General features: G+C 50.3%; 2 protein-coding genes across 2 annotated transcripts; one reads left to right on the top strand and one right to left on the bottom strand.

The window, feature by feature from the left end:
* Positions 1-6,617: 6,617 nt before the first annotated feature.
* J4E93_005552 (uncharacterized protein) lies at positions 6,618-10,090 on the bottom strand (the record flags this gene model as incomplete). The annotated part of the gene is made up of 11 exons (XM_049343472.1): positions 6,618-6,940; positions 6,993-7,217; positions 7,391-7,573; positions 7,626-7,662; positions 7,708-7,851; positions 7,898-8,270; positions 8,317-8,606; positions 8,660-8,900; positions 8,949-9,466; positions 9,521-9,876; positions 9,925-10,090. The coding sequence occupies 11 exons, from the start codon at positions 10,088-10,090 to the stop codon at positions 6,618-6,620; spliced, it is 2,856 nt and encodes a 951-aa protein (XP_049199565.1).
* Positions 10,091-11,597: 1,507 nt separating this feature from the next.
* J4E93_005553 (uncharacterized protein) lies at positions 11,598-13,487 on the top strand (the record flags this gene model as incomplete). Its single annotated transcript, XM_049343473.1, has 1 exon — positions 11,598-13,487. The coding sequence occupies one exon, from the start codon at positions 11,598-11,600 to the stop codon at positions 13,485-13,487; it is 1,890 nt and encodes a 629-aa protein (XP_049199566.1).
* Between the last annotated feature and the right edge of the window lie 129 nt (positions 13,488-13,616).

The following is a 13,616-nucleotide window of genomic DNA, read 5'->3' on the forward strand; positions in this document are numbered from 1 at the left end:
AGATTAGAAAGTACTAATATTAAAAACGTAGAGTTCTAAAAGCATAAGTTTAAATTATACTATTTTCTATATACTAAAAAATAAATTTTTTTAATTACTTTATTATAAGTTATAAGTATAAAGTAAAGTACTTATTATTACTAAAAACACAGAATTTATAATAGAATAGTAGTATACTCTAATAAGTAAAAGCTTAAGACTCTAAGAAAAAAAAATAAAAAAAATTATAGTACTAGACTATTTTCATCTTTATAATAGAAAGCTTACTATATTATATATACTACTTCTATAAGTTTTTATAGACTAACTACTTTTTTTAAATAAAATAAATTTCTTAGTAATAGTGTATAAGTAGTGTAAAGTATTAGTAAATATAGTACTTACTATGTTTAAGCCTAGTATATAGTTTAACTAAAGTAAATATAGTAGTTAAGGTAATTAAAGCTAGTAATAAAGATTAAGTTAGTAGCTTTTATAGTACTTTTTTATTTAAGTAAGTAGTAGCGTTATAGAATTATAGAATAGAAAAAACTACTTCTAGACTAGCGCCTTAGTAAATAGGACATAGATTACATTAATACATTAAGGACTCTTCCATCCTTGAGCGCGGGTGTGGCTGTCATCTTTCTTTCTTCCTTGTTGCTCTTCCTTCCATGGCCCACACCGCTTCCACAGGGCTTGCAGCAGCGCCGCTAGGCATCACGATGCCCTTGTGACTGAGTTGTCAACCTTCCCGACCTACCCGGTTTCTTCCCGATACAATCACCACCAGCTCGATCGCTGGGGGCCTCTTCCAGTGGTTCTGTTGGCATCTCACTAACATTCACAATCACGGAAGCCAGCCTTCACGGGAATAAAGCAAAGAGAAGGAACTAACGAAAGCTTGGAGCTACAGGGTTGCTTCTGCGGCACGAACGAACCTAAAGCCGATTATACCCTCCAACAATCATGCGCTTCCGCAGTGCATACCCTAGGCGTTACTCATTCGACTATATACACTCCAAGGCTCTTCTTCTCTCGTTTCACCGATCCGTCGGCCGAGCGGCATGTCACCAACTTCGCGCGCGCTGTTGTCCGCTATAAAGTTCAGACTTCCATGTGTAAGTTTGGGGCGTTGGCCTCCGTCTCGCTAGACACACGAACTTTGTTAGCCGCCGAGTCATGAATGAACTGGTGCGAACGGACGCACGGGCTGCTCCCCATCCGTCGATGTTGCCTTAGGCGCCGCCATCGTTTCCGTTTGGGTCTTCCAAGATACAAGACTACGAGAAGACGTATCGGATCCGAAAGTCACGAGAGTACTATTAGAAGAGTAGGTGGATTTCTGAGAAGCATTAGACTTGGCGCGAAGTATGAAACACCAGGCTCAACTCACGGTCGAACTTCGGCTGGTCATCACTGGTTGTGAGGCGGTGCGGTTTCTTGTTGGGCTTGCTTGCGGTTTGATGCTCTTACGGTGCGAGCAATTTCGTCCTTTAAGTCCATCTGGTGTAGAGAACTGTTGGATATGACACGAGGCCGCATTCTTGAGACAGCTCTGCTGTTGATTCGAGGCCGCCAAAGGACATCGTCGCCGCCTAAGAAGAGTTGGATATCAAGAAAGGCCGCAAAGAAAGTGGAGCCAGATCTCATGTATGATTCTCATACCATGTCGGCAGAGATCTGGGCTAGTCTCGGGTATTGTATGTACATTGTGCGTGGATTGGAGGCCGCAGCATCAGCATCGCGAACATTCGTACCACTTCCGGTCAGTTTTGTCGCTAGGTACTCTCCCGCATTTGTGATTGGCGGCCGCTACGTGATGTTTCAAAAAGCCTTTGATCGTTGTTAAAACGTCTTGACTGATAAAAGGCCTATTGGAGGCCGCACTCGCGATATCATTTGGCCATTACATCTGCATGCAGGAATTATCAAAGAGGCTGAAAAGTATACGTCTCATTGGAGGCCGCAAACTTGATCATTCCATCGCGAGGCTGTACAGGTGGCTTAGCAGGTTACTCGGTGTGCATGGTTTAGCGATTGGACATGAAGGACGGCCGCAGAATCAGTGTAAGCCATTTTCTTGGCTCAGCCTCGCGACAACTTGATCGGCATCAACACACTCGTTCACAAACAACTTCCAGAGAGTCTGCATCGAAGGGGTCGTACCTTCGATATAGTGAGCCAGCGGTTACGCGATAGTCGACGTTGCGATGTCGAAGAACAGGGTTAGAGCATCAGAGCAGCGCGATCAGCATGCCAATAGCAGGAGATCCAAAAACATCAGCCCGTCGCGCGATGGATACCAGAAGACCCTTCAGAAGTTGGAATATCATGCACACTCTGAGACCGGATGTCCTCCGTCTCATGTGCAATCCCTCAAGGTTCCGCATGCTAAAGACCGTGTAAGTTGTCGCTTCATGTATCATCTAACAAGGCTAAGTCTGTGCAGGATACTCTAGATCTCCATGAGAATCGGTACCGAATATCAACACTTCCCAGTCTGCCTGGATTTGAAGTATGGCTTCCTCGCGAGATGAGGTCAACTGGTTATCCGGACCTTTCGCTTCCTCCTCCTCCTCCTCCTCCTCCTCCACTACCACCGCCGCCCAATAACAGCTATGATCGGCCACCTGGTCCTACCCCACCGCTACCGCTGCGTCCCTTGCCAAAACCGCGCTTCATCTACTTCTATACCGAGACTATCTCACCATATCGTGTTTCACAGCCATCGCTTCCGTGTTCGCCTCCTCATTTATGGCCTGATCTTCGTAACCTCGCACTCAAATTCGAGTGGCTTTTGTTCACAGAAAGTCTTTTAGATCTGGTTCCCATCGACCTCAAGCATAGCCCTGAGATCAGCTTTGGAAGAACAATCACTTGCAACACCTACGATCTTCATACGGAGAACATTGGTCGAACGGGGCGTATCACTAACACAAAGTGTACCATCAGAGAAAGAAGACGGATGCAGTCGGTGCCTTTGATAATTGAAGACACGGCCGATGCAAGTGTGGACTTCTATCTTACACAATGGCAATCAGGAGATATCCGAGGGCAGGGAAGCTTGAACGCATGGAGGCGTTCAGCAGGAAGACAGAAATCGTGGCGACGATGTCCCAAAAGAATAACCGTCAATTGCGCGCAACATCGGCTATTGTCAGCTCAATGGCGCAAGCTCGATGGCAAATTCTTCAAATCGCCGCTCTGGCTTCCAGAAGTCTTTCAGCGGTACTATCACGTAGAGAAACATGATCGAAGCAATAAGCTTATACGCTTGAAATTGCAAAATCGGATCTCGAAGAAGGAAGACCAGAAGGAGGAGCATGATGTAGACCTTGAAAAAAGGCTGACGACATCTGCAAAAAGTCATGGTGCAAATAGCTTTACTCTTACAACTCCTCGTGGACAAGAGAACCAACCACTGCAATCATTCGAACTTGGTACGGCTTTTATTAGATTGACATGGGAGAAGGGGACGAGAACTACCCCTATCGGACAGCTAGACCGATTCCTTCCCATTGGCCTGCTTCTCGCTGGTCGTTGGCGTGTACTACATTTCCTTCGTAACGACAATCATGCCGACGTATACTTAGTGGAAGACATCCATATTCAGAGCTCGAGACGTCATACAACTCTTCGGGTGGAGGCTCATTACTTCATAAATCAGCATTCTGGAAACTTGAAAACAGCCGCAAAGAGGAAGCAGAATCGCTTGATGAGAAGCGAAAGGTGTCAGGGCAACTTCCGATACGATGATAGGTACATGGTCATATTGAGGGATTCTCCCAACATGGACGCTTTCGAACTCCGTCAGTGCATAAGCGACTTTCCTGCATTGAGTGGCCGCAAAAATTCGGAGTCATTGTATGCCTTAGCTGAACGCCGATCTTATGCGGAGGTTTTACGACAGGCTATATTCAACGATGGCTTTGTGATGCGCAGTGAGATGCATGGAGCATCGCAGACTGAGCCCGAGAAAAAGGCGCAGCGTTCAGCGCTAGCGAAAGCGAAAAGAGCCGAGAAACAAAGAACGGCAAGGCTCCAGAAAAGGCAGGCGCAGCACACATACTAAATGGGAATATCTTCGATATCACACGAGTCAAGCTTTGCGTTCAGTAGATGTAGCAATGAGTGAATGGACGACTATTTATGTGTACATAGTCAAAACAGGACAGTGCATTGCGCTGGCCGGCCAGGTGGCCTCTCACACTGGACAACCATGCGGGAAAGACGAGCACTCCACCGCTTTCCCCATCAATGGATCCCATCCACTCAACAACTTGCCTGGCATTGACTGTCACAGCCGAAGGAGCTGTAGCGGATAGGATAAATAAAAGAAACACATGCGATGTCTGCAGATAGCAGCACACCTGACATAAACAAGGGGATGAAACCATCCACAAATGGAAACGCACCCATATCTCTACGCCAGCAACTCCACTTTACCAATTTCGTCCGGTTGGAAGGCAGGTAACTGGTCCGCCCTCCCCTATCGACAGCGTTGTTCGGACCGTGAGATAGACCACGGTATCCGTGCAATGCCAGCAAAATGCCACTTGTCTGAACGAACAGACAAGCGTCGATGGGTCCGTAAGATAATGGGTGGCGCAACAGGTATACGTGCGTACCTCTACCGAGTAGAGGATTTTGATCACCATGCTGAGATGTTCGGGTCCGTCCGATGGGCCGAGATATCCTGAATGGCGACGGCGCACTCTTGCGGCCGTCTGCCAAAACATGAACCCCCTCCACCTCGTGATCTTCATTGCTGCTCTAGTGGGTTGTTGATGTCGCTACTAAGCCCTTAATTGTATGGCGACTGTTGTTCTTTCCGGAAGTTCTGATGTGTCGCAGAAGATCGTCTTTTCGCTTGTAGGACCAGTCGCATGTACATACGAACGGACGCCCTTTAGCTCCACACGAAGAATCTTGGTGGCGCTTCAAGTCTTTCTTGGACGTAAAGCCCTTTGAGCATGCTGCACATTCAGATTTCCTCGCGGATGATTCATGCCTACTGCGAGATGTAGAAACTCTGGGGATCTGTCTTTTCCCGAGGGGGCTTTCGTTTGGTGTGTGGTCGGTACTTCGAAAATCTAAAGATTTTACAGACGGCTCCTTGTCTGATTTCGATGACACTTCGCTTGGCGGAGGGTGCCGGTACTCAGCAGTATCGTTGGTGGGGTTGACAGCAGCGAAGCTGTGGGATGAAAAAGGAGCTGGTACATGGGCGATGGCGTAATTAGAGCAGAGTGAAGATTGAGGGTTATGAGCTAGGACAAAGTCGGTAGTCTCTCTGATAGTTGGCGGAAAGTAACATTGGGGTTCGGAATTTGACATGGGTAAGAAACTATAATGGAAGTCATAGATGCTTTGGTACTCCGGAAGTGATGTGTCAGGAAACACTCTTGTATCAACTAATGGGGCATCCGTATCGAACCCAAAAAGATTGTTTGGGTCCAGTGTATCGGAGGGTTGCTCAAAAGCAACACCTTCAGTGCATCGGGTATCTTCAATCGTAAAGTTCGGTTGCCATGACGAATCCAGTTGTGAACACCCGTTGCAGCTTTCGTCAGCCGTCTGAAAGAACGCCGGCGTGCTGGGTTCATGTGTTTGGTCATTAGGATGAAGTTGTCTCGTATGTGCCTTCTGGTACAGACATTGACCGAATTGTTCTAGACAATGATCACTAGACGCGATCAGCTTTGCAAGAGAATGTTTCAAAATCGCTCCTGTGCTTACTGATTGTAGCAATTGATGGCGTGGACGGCCTGATCATAGGCCGTTCACCTCTACTTATAACTGTCGGTTGATGAGAGGTAGATGTACCTCCGTCGCAATCGGTAGACTGATGGAAACCACCTTAGGCGCTGTCGAGGTTGCCGGCGATCGTGCAGGGACACAGATGCCGGCCGAGGTTCATTCGTGGCGGCAAAGCCGCCTCTTGAGATGGGATATTATATGGATAGAGAAAATGTCTTTTTGTGAACCAGGCAGACTAGAAAAGAGGAAAGAAAGAGAATGCGGCAGCGTGCCCAAGATATAGCAGCTGAAGGTGTCGCGTTGGTCAGGCTGAGTGGTGGCCGCAATGCGAGATTTGCCTGAAACCGGTCAAGGCGAATACTGCCTAACCTGATCGCGACTAGCAAGAGGTCCTCCGCATGCCCAATGTGAGCTCTTGCAGCCCCCAACTTCCATAGCACGGAATGAGCTGGAAGCTTCCATCGGAACGCTCAAGAATCAGACCCCAGGCGAGCACATCAACGCCAATCGATCGCAGCCACCTGGGCACGCAACATTGTTATTCAAACAATGTCGCGTATGCACTCCATTTGAGGGAAAAACTGAACACCCTGGAGCCTACATGGACGCCACGCCTCCACATTTGCTCATCGTTTGGCCAATGTAGGCTCCGAGCTCTTGTGTTGACGATGCTTCTCTTTTTGAGGGACCTAATGTAGGCTCCAGGCCTGTTCAGATTTTTTTCGAATGAGGTGTTTGCGTGGGAGAAATGATAGTATAGACTAAAAGACCTGCTCTTCTACGGATGAAATATGCATGCCCCTCTACAGTCCACCTTTCATCCCAAGTAGCGCAAAGCTTTTCACCCCAATAATACTATCCCACACCCCATCAGCTCACTTATGCTCCTTGCACTTCTCCAAACTCCTACTCACAACGCCATCGAGGATCCTGCGCGCCTCAGCTACCAACTCGTGCAGCTCCAGACGAAACTGGCGTCCCTCGGGCGTATCGTGCTCCTTCCTGTTCTTTTGACGCTGAAAAGCAGCGCGAATCGTCTTGAGGATCTCGACGACTTCTTTGCGCAGCTTGTCGCAGGTGTTCTTGATGAGGGCTTTGACGTCCTTTTCGACTTCGTCGGCGATGGCGGAGAAGGGGCCGTTGAGACCGATGATCTTTTCTTCGAGGTACGCGTGGCGGACGTCTCTGAGCTTCTGACCTGTGATGGGATTAGTGGGTGTGCAGTGATATAGTAGAATGTCGGGTTGTACCTTTACCAGGCCTCTGATCGAGCGCTTTGGCGTAGATAGGCTCCATGGCTAAGGACAGATAGCACTTGTCTCCCGGCTTGACAGCCTTCTGATAGATGGCGATGAGACCCGTGCGGAGGTCTTTCATGGAAGTGTCAACCTTCAGAGTGATATCCTTCTCGTAGCCGACGAGATTCTTGCCGAAGCAGACCTGGTATGCGTCACCAGCCAAAGCCTGAGGATCGTCTACATTGTGCATTAGTAGGAGAAGCAACTGACGGATCACCTCATACAAGAAAAAAACTGAACAGGTCTGCAGACTACGTTGACCCAAAACCTTGCTAAGTAGGTGACCGAACGTCAACGTAGGCTCCAGGCTGTTCAGTTTCCTCAGGTTGGCGTGGGATCAGCGTACTCACCTTTGAGTTGCTTGTTCAAATCGTTGATGCCGGCTTTGATAGTCTGCGCAGTTTGGGCCTTGAAGCTTGCGGGTGCTGCATCCAGTAGATCCCGGAATGCGTCGAGGACGGCTTGCTTGGTGGGTGCAAGTAGCGCGGCGTTCACGTCGTGCTTGATACCAAGCTTCTTCTGATGATAAGTGCCTAAATATCGTTAGCGATTGGCTTACCAGTCTTGGAAGCGGGCAGCACGAACCTCTCTTGTTCACCAGCGCTTTATGCGAGGCGGCGTTCTACAATAGTCAGTAAAGAAAGCGAATAGATGACATGAACCATACTATCTTGAGTAGCTCATCGAGCTTCTTCTCAGCGACCTTGTCGAACCTGTCTTGCAACTCATGGTTTGAGAGCGCCGCTACAAGTTCCTTCACAAATGTCTTGTTGCACTTTGTCGCAACAGCTCGCACGCGGGACTCAAGATTCTGTGACTGTTAGTGACATGCTTCGACCAGGGAATAGAAATGGTACCTTAATAGACTTATCGATGATTTTCGTTACATGCTCAATCCTAGCCTCCGTGGTCTTGCTGCAGCTCATCTGGACGATGCTTAACAGCATCGGAACTTTGAAGTGGATGAAATGCTCCAAGACTGCGGTCCTTCCCTGCGAAGGAATACCTGCAATATAGGTGCATGCGGCTGGGATCTGGGTCTCCTCGAGCTTCATCGTAGGCATCTTCTCCAAGTTTTTTGTGTTGTAACCGCGGCGATGTCGCATGTACATACGGTTGGAGACGCAGAACGCAGCAGCACCAGCATCGTCGCCGGTGTTTTGGCTGTACATACGATTCATACCCGCGGCGACGAATCGATTACGGCATGCAATGCGTGCATCTTTGCGCCTGACGAAGTAAGCCTTTTGAAGTCAAATGTGAGGGCAAGACTTACTCTTTCTCTAGGATAGGTATGCGCGGCATCATGTCCTTTCCTTTCTTGCGACTAACTAAAGTCTTGTTCGCTGCCTTGAGGGTCTCAAGCTGGCGAAGCCCATCTTCCGTGGCAGTGTTCTGCTGAATCTTCTGCCTCAAGCGCTTCATTTCAAGCTTGTTGGATTCCAGTTCGTTGTCTATGGCTTGCAGTTTGTTCTCGAGGTCGGCCAAGTCTTCTTCGATGGGCACCAGTTGTTCTTCTGCTATGATGTCTAGCTGGAGCGTACTACCGCCGTCGTCATTCAGTTCCTACGGCGCATATGGTTAGTAACAGAAATTGCTTGCTTACTGTGTAAACTTACATCGGCTCTCGTCGCCACAAGAATGACGCTGCCATGATGCCTCCGGCTGTGCGCATCGAGGTAATGTTGCCGAAACGATTGATCACTTGTTGCGCGCTTGATGTCAACGACCACAATAGTCATCTCGCATTGCTGCAGATAGGCGGTTGCGGCAGTGACACGGTACATGTTGACGTCTTTTGTTCCTGGAACGTCGGCCAAGCAAATGCCATCCTGTAGTAGAGGACTATCAACGTAATACCTGTGAGTGATGTCAGCGATGCAGTCTACGTATGAAGGTGGTTCTTACCGTATGATCTCGACGAATGGCCATGGGCTGAACGGGAGTATCTTGCCCTGGTAACGTGCGTTGGGAGCTCGCATCCGGAACGGACGAAGCTGTTCGCGCATGTCGCCATGCGTACTAGATTTGAAAGGCACAGAAAGCTCTCCATCCGGTACGAACTGCCCGTGTATGTCCATAGTCCATTTCAAGAGCTTCTTCAATGCTAGGTTGTCCTTAAGAGTCTTGCCCGATGACATGAAGTCCTCCAGAGATTCCGGAGCAACGCGGGAGGCGAAGAGATGTTCCAAGCACTCTAATGCGGCGTCTTTACGTGCGCGGTCCTCGTCGTCGACACTGTCTTCGTCCTGCATGAGCTTCTGCCTAGTGTTGAACCAAACCTTAAACCAGTTCGTGACTAGATCATCAGTGCAGTACTCGAGGCAGTAGAACTGGACTTCCGCTTGTACTGCGCCGATGTTGGTTGACAGGGTCTTCTGTCGAAATTCCGTAACGACATTCGTACACGCTGCACCACTGTCACCCTAAATATGCGCGTTAGTGATAGCTCTTTGCTTCGTTATCTGGAGTAACAATACCTCTGGTGTCAGATCTTCACCAAGAAGAGCGTTTGTTGTGGCGGACTTTCCGGTACCAGTGTCTCCAGTAACGGCGATGCGGATCTCATCTTGGTAGAGGATGTCGCGGTTCTTGATTATCTCATTCCAAAGATACGTTGCCTCTTCTCCAGCAACACCGAGATTGTTGGCTGCTTTCAAGAAATCCATGAAGACATGCAAGAGATCTTGAACGTCTCCCTCGGCTTGTTTGAAGCCTGGATGGTACATCGGTAGTCTGGGCCGGCGCTGCTGGGCTGGGTCGTATGGTGCTACGTCTTCAGAATCTTGATCGTCGTCGCTATCTTCGTCGTCACTGATCGACAGCGAATCCAACGCTACCATGAGTTAGCAAGATAAACTCCCCAGATGGGGAAAGCACATACCCTTGCGCTTTACAGGCAACATTGACTCTACGCCGCCGGCGTTCCAGCCCATGATGGCAAGCTTAGCTCTGGTCTCGATGTCCAGGAGACTCTGCATGTATGGTGAAATGCTGAGGACCTCTGGAGTGGGGGACTTTGGAAGGTTTGTAGATAAGGGTGCGACCATGATGGCGATGGGCACAGAAGTTATCGGGCACTCAGGCTCAAAGATGGGACTTGTCGATCTCTCAGGTGTGTGCTGTTGAATGCCCTCCATCGGAACGCTGTCCGCGGACATAGCTATCACTAGTCAGGGACTATGGTGGAAGGTCTCGACGACGAGCAAGAGCCGAAGCTGACCTTGTGTCGAGCGAATGGGTGCAGTGACTCAGGCGGATTGAATAGAAAGAAGAGTCAAAGGATGGAGAAGGAAAGATGGAGAGAGGAAGGTAAGAGAGTGACTATATATAGCCTCATACTGGCCCATACTGGCCACACCCAGACGCCTCCAGGTGAGAGAGCGGCCACGAACCCGAGGTCACCTCGTCTGCGAGAAAGCAAGAGGCGCTGGTAGCAGGCCTGCATAGCGTGTTCGTGGTGACGGCGAGTGCTCGAGATCCGTCGGTCACCATGGAGCCTACATTAAGATAAAGATATGCAGACTAAGTGACCCAACGTTGATGTAGGCTCCACGCCTATTTAGAGTTTTCCCTGTATAAGGTGCTATGAGCATTGTGGGCTGCAACAGATCGAGTCGCACACCTTAATTAAGCACAAAATAAACACTGTAGAGTTTATAGTGACGTTAGGTTACCTACTTCGTATCTTTTCGTCTTAATGTAGTCTGCAGGCCATACTGTAGCTTCAAGGGAACGTCTTGCTATGCAGCACGCGTGCAGAGGTTCGGCGCTGCCGCCCTGATGGACGAAATCGCGGTGGTACTATAACTGGCTGGCTACGTTATGCTGTGAGGCCATGGCTTCCCGGGAGGTCTGCCTTTACTTGTCTCCATGGGCCGTCGTGGTGACTGAAGGATCCGGAGTACTCGCCTTCACCACGGATACACCAGGCAGGCCTGGTACCAGCATCTCTTGTAGATCCAGGAATACGGCCCCGATGAGTGCGATGCTCGATCGAAAAGACGTCTGGTTGATCTTGAAGTCGTGCGCTCGATCAATTGCAAGTGGCTGGAGATGTGGCTCAAAAGAGACGTGATGCAGGCGTCCTACTGGAGTCAGGTGCATCGCACGCTAATTGCTGACCTCTATACGCCCCAGCCGAGAGAAGGCGCTCTGGACCCTGTCGATAACTTTAAACCTCACACCTCAGCCGTGTAGCTACCAAGCTTTCTCCCACTCTCTCCAGCTCTTTGCGCGACCGTGGTTGTATGGTGATGCGTCGCCATGGCATTCCCACGAAATGCGATACGCGTCAGCGCCAAGCGGATGGTGCCGATTGCCGCCCCCTTAGCCTCTTCGGTCCTCCCGTCGGGCTAGACAGGGAAACTCGCAGCCATGGATGCTTGGAAGGCTTGCGACAGCGCCGAAGGACACTTTCATTGTCTCCGTGAGCAGTCTTTCCTTTCCTGAGATTCATGTACGAGACGCAGATGCATACTTCAACAGCACCACAGTAATCCTTCAGCGCTTCGCACGCGATCTACATTCTTTTGCAACTCCCATCACATGCCCACCATGGCTATCCGCCCGCTCAATTCGAGCCTCATCTTCGACAGGCGCGTTATACTCGCTCTCACGGCTGCCGTTGTCCTCGCCTTCACGTTTGCCTTCCTCTACTCGCCCGACCTACGTCCCAGCTCGGAATGGCTACCACCTCTCAGCTCGAAACCTACGTCTACCTTCTCCGCGCCGCTTAAGAACACCGAAGACCCCAACATCGTCGAGCTAGACTACCTAGCCATCAAGCCAAATGTCTCGGACAAGGTCAGGTTCTATTGGAACATACCGTATGCCGCAGATGCAGGAGGCCAGAACAGGTTTCGCGGACCACAACCGGTGAACAGGACATACGGCGTTGGTCGGGGCGAGAAGCCTTTGGTGTGGGATGGATCATTGGGCATGTGTCCAAGAATCCAGAAGATCGATCCAACCCAGCGCAACAGGGAAGATATCTCAGGACCGGACGTTCTGGGTATCAAGACTCGTTCCACGGAGGATTGTCTGAGCTTGAACGTCTTCACGCCGATTGACGCTGAGGCAGGCGACGACCTACCAGTGTTGGTTAATATCCCCGGCGGTGGCTTCCATCTCCCAGGACGCAGCAATGGAGGCGAGATGGTAGAGAAGGCGCGACGTGAAAAGGGCGTGGACGGCAAACTCGACAAGGGCATCGTTGTAGTCACCATGTACTACCGCAACGGCATCTACGGCTTCCTCTCTGGCAAAGAGATTGCAAAGGACGGCGACTACAACAACGCGCTGCGCGACCAGAGAGCGGCGCTGGAATGGGTCCAGAAGTATATCAGGTACTTTGGAGGCAACCCAGACCACGTAGTCATCATGGGCACAAGTGCTGGCGGTGCGTCCGTGATGCTACAATTGACGGCCAACGAAGGCGACAACTACCACCCTGTCCCTGGTGTAGGCCGCAAGCAGCTCTTCCACGGTGCCATCGCTCAGTCCCCCGCGAGTCCGACATTCTTCACCCCCGACCAAGCCGAGAAGTTCTACAACGAGGTCGCAGACGGACTGAACTGCACAGACATCGCATGCGTGCGCAACGCAGCAACAGGCGACCTCTACTACGAAAACTACCCCATGAACTTCCCCGGCCGCGACACACCCCCACGCTGGATGTGGGCGCCAACCACCGAGCCCGCCGGCGGCATGTTCACAGCGCCCGCCCCAGCAGCCATAATGGCAGACCGCTACGCCAAGGTCCCCACCATCATCGGCTTCACCTCGAACGAAGGCTCCGACCAAGTCAAGAAGACAACCGACAACGAAGGCGAATTCAAATCCTACCTCAAAGACCACTACCCGCTCCTCACCGACGAAGACCTCTCCACCCTCGTAAAAACCTACCCCAACGACCGCCACTGGCCCGACAGCGGCGCATGGTGGGATGCCGTCGCCAAAGCCCAAGGCGACATCCGCTACATCTGCCCAACCTACCTCGCCTCCAACGCCATGTCCTTGCATAACCCGCCCTCCGTACCAACATACCAATACCAATGGGACGTAATGTGGGGCCCCGACATAGAGAACGGCTACGGCACCAAGCACGCCGGCACCGTCGGCCAGGTCATGGTGCGTCGCCAAAACGAGATTTCGGATTACTTTATTAGTTTTATCAAGTTTCTTGACCCGAACCGCGAACACGATGTTATTCCGAGGGAGAATGTTAAGATTGCTAAGTGGGAGCCGCTTGATAACACCGGGAGGAGGATGTTTTTTACGAATATTAAGGAGGGCGGGCAGAGGGGGGATGGGCAGAATATGTATGGCAAGATGCGCACGGAGATGAGGGGCAGGGATGATGAGAGGGAGAGGAAGTGTGGGGTTATCAGGGGCATGTTTAGGAGGTTGCAGTTTGAGGGCGTGGAGGCGCTGAAGTTGGATTGATAGGTTTGGGGTTGTGGGATGGTTGTCTTGCATTTGAAGGGGTTTGGGAGTTGCATTTGCGATATAGATTCTTCTTTTCTCGTTTTATGTTGTATGAATACCATATCCTTTGCACGTTCAACATGGATC

This window comes from Alternaria ventricosa (genome assembly GCF_023758065.1).
Source record: "Alternaria ventricosa strain BMP 2768 chromosome Unknown scaffold_8, whole genome shotgun sequence".
Lineage (NCBI taxonomy): Eukaryota > Fungi > Ascomycota > Dothideomycetes > Pleosporales > Pleosporaceae > Alternaria > Alternaria ventricosa.